At 33.1% G+C, this 8458-nt stretch overlaps 1 protein-coding gene across 1 annotated transcript in view; it reads left to right on the top strand.

Moving 5' to 3' along the window:
* Positions 1-8458, top strand: part of LOC136803087 (superkiller complex protein 3-like) — a 61039-nt gene that overhangs the window by 8292 nt on the left and 44289 nt on the right. Inside the window, exons 2-10 of the mRNA XM_067059836.1 lie at positions 2607-2750; positions 2915-3003; positions 3191-3272; positions 3524-3616; positions 3960-3998; positions 4431-4532; positions 4829-4949; positions 5701-5841; positions 6798-6957. Of these exons, the coding sequence (XP_066915937.1) occupies positions 2607-2750; positions 2915-3003; positions 3191-3272; positions 3524-3616; positions 3960-3998; positions 4431-4532; positions 4829-4949; positions 5701-5841; positions 6798-6957 (971 nt within the window). The remainder of the gene's footprint in view (positions 1-2606; positions 2751-2914; positions 3004-3190; positions 3273-3523; positions 3617-3959; positions 3999-4430; positions 4533-4828; positions 4950-5700; positions 5842-6797; positions 6958-8458) is intronic.

Below are 8458 nucleotides of genomic sequence, written 5' to 3'. Positions count from 1 at the left end.
CAAGGGGTTTTAAAATTAGGTGATGGCAGTTAGTGTACTATTCAATATTAGCAAATAAAACATATTACATTGGGCTTATTTTTATTAAAATCTCGCCAACTCACCTTTCTAATAATCTGGAGGAAGCTATTCTAATAAAAACGTGTTACCGAACTATTGAGTAATTAATTGACTTCTTAAGTTAACAAAATGTGAGATTCTTCCGGTTTAAGATCAATTGGTATTTTAAGCAACTTTACTTAGTTTGCAAATTTTTAATCTAACAGACAGGTGGAAAGTAATTATAAAAATCAAAATGAGTTTAATCAAATTTTCAGGGCGGTCGCACCAGTGGGAGAAATGACTTTTCACCCACTGTACTAGTTTTTAAAAAGGATATTCAAATTTCCTTGTTTTTGCTGTTTTTGAAAACCTCACACAATTTTTGAATGCCATCTTCTGTCAGGCTTCATTCCGTACGTTTTTTATCCACGTGGTGAACTGGTTTCCCCGATTTCCAAATAATTAAAAATTGGAACTTTACCGTGGGCAAATATTTTTTGGGAAAATTTACCGTATTCTAACGCTAATATAATCTAGATAGGAAACAAATATTAAATTTGATTCTTTTATTGTTCGTATTTCTAAATTTCACGATAAAAAGGACTATTTACAAATTATTTTCTTTAACGGGCGTTGAATCGACATTGACATATTTAATAATGTCATAATCAATGCAGTGCATATTTTGTCAGTGCCGTGCATATTTTGTCAACATCCTTTTCATTGGATAAGTACCACTAAAATATTCAACATAAATTTATCGCCCACGAGCACGGCTTAGCTAAAAGCGCACCTCTCTTATTCATTATCTAAGAATTGAAGCGGGCAAAGATTATTGCGGGGGCTGATAGCGGACAATGGTTATTTGAAGATATTTTCAGTAATAATCCAAGGTAGAACAAACTAAACATAGAAAGGGGGTATTTTTTAGTGCTCTATACAATGATCGGTATTTTTTTCGAACTCTATGTTTAGATTTTTTACTCAGCCCCGTTGCTATGTATTTGTGCCCTGTTGCTAAGACCTTTGCTTGAAATCGAAAGTGAAACCAAAATAATTTAGCGCACACTGCCGTTCGCGTAATATCGATAAAGTGAAAGGAAGCCCTGACTGCTTGGGACGGTTGGTCGAAACATGGGACCATATTATATCTGCTGGACTGTATTTTTACTTACTGTTAAATCTCTTTGACAACAAATTTGTTTTGATAAATCCACCAAGTTTATCAATCATACTTTCTGTCATAACATGTCATGATAACTTACACTGATAGCGTGCCCTTTTTAACTTTTTTGTTTTCATTCAAAATGACTGGACGTTGATTGGAGAATTAGAGAATGCCCGCCGCCTATCGCCAGATGGGATTAACAAATAACGAGTGTGTAACTTGCCGCGCAAGTCACCTCAAACGCTCCATCGTTTTGCCACTAATTTGGTCTTCTTCGTTCCAGACATTTGCGTGTGTTCCACTACAGATTTTTTTCATATTTCGATTTAAAAGCCTACTCGGTGTGAAAGAGAAATTGTGTATTAATACGCCGTTCATTAACTCAAATCAAATGACTTTGGAGGTTTGGTGAAATGGTGGCCAAATTGTCGTCCCATGTTTTGTCAGATAGTCCCAAGTTAGAGCAGTTGATGGTAAGATGTTGACTCAAAATCGAAAGTGAAACCATTGAAAATGAAAAAACCAAAAAATGCTGACGTTTGCAAAACTTTTTTTTTGAATAACTCCAGTTTGGCTAATAGTATAAACATGAATGTTTTGGTTATCTTGCCTAATAACTTTTTTTTGTGTTAAAATTAATTTTTTTAACAGTGATTTCTGAATTCTACATCCTAATACGCTTCTTTAAAGATATGAATGAACATGTCTAAGGCTCCCAATTTTTTGCGCCCAACTTATGGCTTTTGGGATCCAGTCAGTGGGATGAGTTGAATATAATCTTCAAATATCGAAGTTCCAACCTCACTGTAGGGTGCTAGATTTATGGATTTTTGTAGATATCTGTGGACACTTACAAGTGTTTCAATAGTTGTTTTGGAGAACGTGAGGGCCTATTGAATAACTAATTACTTCATAACAGTTACCTAGAGACAAGATAATTTATCACGTTTTTATTGGCTGAGGGAAAGTAATGTATGTGGAGTAATTTGTACTCTAGGCTCAAAACAAACTTGTTTTGCTTTGTGTGTTATTGTTGTGATGCTAGGGTTTTTAATTATTCAACATGACATTAAATCCTAAAGGTCTATTAATATCAATTTACGCTAAACTTAGAATTCTAGTGAAATAAAAAATATAAAGGTGGATACATCCCTTACCTAATGAATCAATCCTCAATTCTTAATTCTCAGGTTTTTAGGACACAATGTCTAATGTAATTTAGTTTTATTGTAACTTTTATATATCTCTGATATTAAGATTAGGTATAACAAAATTTAATAAAAATAATAGAAGTGTAGGATTTTATCAAAACATTTGTTTTGAAATTGAACCTTTTTTCATTTTACGATCTATATTTGCAATCTTAATAAACACAATTTCATGATATCTCTTTCAGAATGTGTTAAAACATGACAAAGAAAATTACAACGCATTTGTGTTTATTGGGAAATGTGCCACCGAATTGGAGCAGTATCAGCAAGCAAAAGAAGCTTATACAAGAGCAATTGAGCAGAATAAAGAGCAGCCTTTAGCATGGCAGGTAGGAGACAATCTTGAACAAAGTGGCTCAAAATAAATCCGAAGAAATTCTTTGTAGAGGGCACCCGGTATTTTACAACAAAATATTACTTGAGAAAATCCTTTTATCATTTTCATTGAGTGACTATAGATTCTTGCTCAACAAAACATACCTTTTGATTACAGGGCTTGTGCTCACTTTTGGAAAAGGCGAAGAACCATGCATGGAAATCTGATATGATTTCAGCATACACAAGTCTCCTTGAAAATGAGAGGTAGGATTCGTTGCTCTGGTAACCATTCCTTTATTATCTGTAGGACTAGGATAAAATTTCACTAGACTACAATTCATTGAGTTTGTTGATATTTATTGTGTGGTACAACATGACTTTATTATATCACCATTCTATTCATTAAAATTTGTATTCTTATTTGCAAGATTTTTAAATACATTCTTTCTAGTTTTTCACAAGATACAGAGAAATGGCTTGATTTGGCTCAAAAGAATCTCAAGCTGCTGAAGAATGAAAATAAAAATATTGACGTGAGAACTTTGCTCATACCTTTCACCAATTTCGCTTGTAACATTTTGTTGTTTGTGGATAACAATGTAGATAACAAAAATATATCGAATTTGTTTTTATTAAGTATGCTTTCATCTTCTATACTCGAGTCGGAGCTATCTAATTAGTCTCCAATTATACAGTTAAAACTTTTTATAGCTGGAAAGTATACTCCTCCCCCAAACGATTTTGTTTCTCTTAGATATCTTCTTCCAACCTTGAATAATTTTAGGTTTTAATCCTTCTGGAAAAGATTCTTGGTAGATGTCCCAATGAAGAGAAATTCACCTTTTTTCAAGAGAAAATAAACATTTTGGAAAGATTGGTAATTTTTATTTACATTATCTACCTTTTCCAAGTAGGGATATATTTACTTCAAAAAGTTTAGATGTATTAGCTAATTTGTAATAATTGACTTTAGTTAATTTTTTTTCGAATCATACCATATCACGTGACATCAGAATCAGTGGCGTTGTGGGCGTTGTGTGTGTTGTTGGAAAATTTTTCTGGAGAGGCCAAAGTACCGCCCCCACCCACCAGTTTCTAAAATTTTACTAATTCATTTGCCTAGGCATAATGAGGAATAAATGGTGTAGAATGTAGCTATTAATTAGCTTTTCTTATTTAACTTTTCCTGTTTTTTTTTCCTTCACTTCTTTGTGATATAGCTCATCAAGGACCCAGACAATATTGAATTCAAGCTCAAGGTAATCCACATTTTGAAAAGAAAAAATGGTTTCTGAAACTAGATTTTTTAACAAAATCTTTAAGTGATTTAAAGTAATGTTTGGTAAAGTTCGGAGGAGTGGAGGGCTAAAACTAGTTAGGTTCGGTAAAATATGCAAGGGTCTACGAATATCCCTATATAGCTTGACTATTTTCATGCATCACTATTTTAAAAACAATTTCTCGTCTTTCTTCAGGTTGCTCTGCTTCCTGTTCTTAATTCTCATACAGCTTATTTAAAAAACTTAGCCCTTTTAGAGGAAGTAAGTGCAATGCTGATCTTTCCATTAAATTTTATAACGTCTTTCCCGTTGAGATATTTTGATATTTTTGGGTATTTTAGGACTCTTAGGTTAAGGGCTTCTCTTTGACAGGGAAAACTAGCTAGACCTTGTTGTTTTGTTCATTTTCAGTTGAAAGAAACCTTCACAAATCTTATTCACCTGGACACAGTTGATGGAGAAATCTTGATTACTTTCAAAGCAAAACAATTGGAATTTATTTGTAAAAATGCGGTATTATATTTGAACTTATTCTTGTTGCTAAAGTATGACTCGTACCCATTTTCTTCTTTTATGAGTTTTAACTTTCCTACTTTTTGTTTCTTAAAATGAACTAAGAATGAACCTTTTGATTTTACGGACACCTTCAATGCCAATGGGAATTTTTTTTTCAGAAAAACAAAAGAATATACAAGGAAATTTTTATTTAACTTTTTGGACCCCTTGTCAATTCCAATAACTAAATCTCCAACTAAATCATCAGTGTTTAGAGGAAAGAATTTCTCTATACCTTTAAGCATTTCCTTTAGATTGTTCTGGATGAAAAGTTGGACAGTTTTTTCAATCTTTGTGAGAAATACCACAAAGTTTCCCCAAACAACAAATCAATAGCTGACTGCTTTGCTGTTGCTATATTCAACAAGGCTGTTTGTAAGTCTAAGAGTATCTTACATTCCATTTGCTCTGAGTGTACTTTTTGTGTGGAATCCACGCTCAAGGCAATTAGTCTATTTAAACTGACATGGTTTCCTCATAGTAGCAAAGGAAGTGCTAACTCTTAAAGGGACTCTTAACTATCAGGGTGGCCAAACATGCTGGAAAAGCTGGAAAAGCTGGAAAACTGGAAAATTGTCTTTTTCATAAATTTAGCTGGGAAAAGCTGGAAAATTTCTTTGTTAGCATTCTTCTTATAAATATATGATGCTTTTACTATTTTGGTTTAAGCTTAGATCTGTATGATTGATTGGAAAGAAATGTCTAGAAGTAATAATTTTTTCCTCGCTTAGAGCTGAAAATATCTGGAAAAAGGGGTTTTTTGACCAAAAAAGCTGGATTTTTTCTCTAAAATAAGCGTGCCCACTCGATTATCAAGCTGATTATGTCGCAATAACTAATACAGTCGTTTATACTATAAACGTAATAAATTCTACTCTTCTCTCTCATTTTATGTTTAATTTTAAAAGTTAAATTTGTTTTGTTTTTGCATTTTCAGAAGGTTTTTGGAACTTGAACCAAAAATTTATTATAAATAAATAATATTATATATAAAATTTATTTAAGTCTCTTTGGTTCGATTTACAAAAAAACTTGCCTGTTAAATAATATGAAATCTCAACTTTGTGTTAATTTGCCCTTTTATTCATTTTTAACTCATTTTTTAACATTCCTTTGTTTCTAATAGGTCAACCGGAGTCATTAAAAGAGTTACTTGAACCAATGACGTCAATTCTTCCACACATTCAAGATAATGATAAAAATCTTCTTAACGGATTGCTTAACATAGCAAATGGCAAAGTTTATTTTGAAGAGCTGCTGAAAATACGTAAGATTTATACTGTTTTAATAATTATGACAGTCGGCAGATGTATGGAAACTTGGTAAAAGCTACAGTAAAATCTTATTAAAAAAAGCAATCAGAGTATTATTACAGCCAATTCGATTGACTTCAAAATATGCCAATTTTGCCCTGTTTGCCAATTATTTTACATTCGATTGACAGAAATTTGGCAAAGTTGGCAAAATTGGAGTGCCATAAATGCCAAATAAAAAAGAAGTGGTGAATCTGGCATTCTTGGCATTTTTGGAACTTACCTCCATACGTCTCCATACAAAACACTGTTCCCACGAGACCTGTGTTCTTTTCGGCTCCAATTTTGCCACTTTTGCCAAAGTTTTTGAAAAATAGAAGACCTTCCAATGCTAAAGCAAAACAATGCCGATCGGCAATTTGATTGGTTAAAAAATCGTTCACTTTACAAACGCCGACAGAAAACTGCTGACTAAGCATCACAAAACGGAAATCATAATGGCAGAGTAGCGATGTACAAATTTGCCATAAAGCTGTGATCTTTTGACATTGAAATTGTGGATTTGGCAAAGTTGGTGAGTATGGCAAATTTGGAAGTCAATCGAAAGGGCTGTTAGTTAACGTTTTTGTAAGGTCATTGGTCGGTTGAAAAATGAAGCAATTGCATTGGTAGAAATTGACGTAACGGCTTCCTTCAACTTTTTATTTGTTCGCGCAAAACTTTTTTATGATGTAATCTTTTCTTCAGGCAAAAAATATTAAGAAAAAAACTGCAGCCCATCTTGCTTTGCAAGTGGAGACCGGCCTTTACACGGTCTTCTTGAGGTGGGATAAGGGATATCCAGGGTCAGTAAAAACCGTATTGGTGGCGACTCTTGCCGAGGCCTGCCTTCACGTGACGTCTTTTGACCAATGAAATTGCAAGAAACTTAGCTGAGGGGGATAATGTTATATATTACCATCCTTTTTAGAAGTAAAACATCAAAAATGTGTTGTGGCATTCTTCCATGCAAGGGAACATCATCGATGTCACAAATTTCAATCCGCGAAGGAGTTTATTGCCCTATCAAAGGAAAACATGCAATCTTTGCCATTCAAAGAGTCCAAAGATGCACTAGCAAAACATACATGGTAACCACTTGGTTCATTAAACAGTTTACATTTCAAAAGATATACAGGAATATACAATGTCTGCCTCCCAGAGGCTGTTGGGAACAGCCGAAATTCTCCTTAGGTCACTTCTTTTCGAGATGCCTTGGAGTTTTTGGACCTACCCCGGTGGAGGTCCTATAAATTAACCTTTGTCCGTCCGTCCGTCCGTTAGTTACCAGCTTTTCTCGAGATTGGCTCATTAGTTTTTTCTGATTTTTTGCACAATGATGCAAAATAGCAATGCCCAAAATGTGACGGAGCCCGATTTTCGAAAAAAAATTTTGGGGGGCAAATTTGGGCCAAAAAACGGCTAAAAAACGGGTTTTTTAGACTTTGTTGAAAATTGGATTATTAATTTTTTCTGATTTTTTGCACGAAAGTAGGGTACCATCATAGGTATAAGATGGCTCAAGCAGATTTTTGCAAAAAAATTTTGTTGGCTCAAAAAACGCATGTTTATCTATAAGAATCACTATTAATAAGCATACATCAATGTTCTTAGTCAAATTACTCAATTTTTTTATGAGATAGATGTTTTTTCTGCTCACGAGGGCTTACTTTTGAAGAATATGTGTGTTTAGACAGGAAATTTGGGTTGCTTGGCGTGTTTTTATAGAAAAACTGGCCAAATTCGATATTTTTTTATAAGCACATTATCAATTACTTAGGTATTAGCTTTTCTCGAGATTGCCTCTTTCATTTTCTATGATTTTTTACACAAAGATGCATAACTATAAACCCTTGAATGTGATAGAACCCGATTTTCGAAAAAAAAATTTTTTGGGCAAATTTGGGCCAAAAAACGGCTAAAAAACGGGTTTTTTGGACTTTGTGAAAAATTGGATCATTAATTTTTTCTATTTTTTTGCATAAAAGTAGGGTACCATCATAGGTAAAAGATGGCTTAAGCAGATTTTTGCAAAAAAAATTTGTTGGCTCAAAAAACGCATGTTTATCTATAAGAATCATTATTAATAAGCATACATCAATGTTCTTTGTCAGATTACTCAATTTTTTATGAGATAGATGTTTTTTTTTTCTCACAAGTGTTTAGACAGGAAATTTTGGTTGTTTGGCGTGTTTTTATAGAAAAACTGGCCAAATTCGATATTTTTTATAAGCATATTATCAATTACTTAGGTATTAGATTGATTGGCTCTTTCATTTTTTACAATTTTTTGCACAAATATGCATAACTATAAAGTCCTCGAATGTGACGGAGCCCGATTTTTGGAGAAAAAAATTTTGGGGTAAATTTCAGCTAAAAAAACGGCCATAAAAGGGTTTTTTGGACTTAGTGAAATAGGACCATTGTTTTTTTCTGATTTTTTGTATGAAAGTAGATAAAAGATGTATTTTTAAAATGAATTTTTCAGCTCAAAAAAAGCATCTTTATCAATAAGAATCACTATTAATAAGCATACATCAATGTTCTTAGCCAAATTACTCATTTTTTGGAGATGTCTTTTTCCTCACGAAG

This window comes from Clytia hemisphaerica, unplaced genomic scaffold (genome assembly GCF_902728285.1).
Source record: "Clytia hemisphaerica strain Z4C2 unplaced genomic scaffold, Clytia hemisphaerica genome assembly, whole genome shotgun sequence".
Lineage (NCBI taxonomy): Eukaryota > Metazoa > Cnidaria > Hydrozoa > Leptothecata > Clytiidae > Clytia > Clytia hemisphaerica.
Note: the sequence above shows the minus strand (reverse complement) of the source record. Positions and strands in the feature narration are given on the sequence as shown.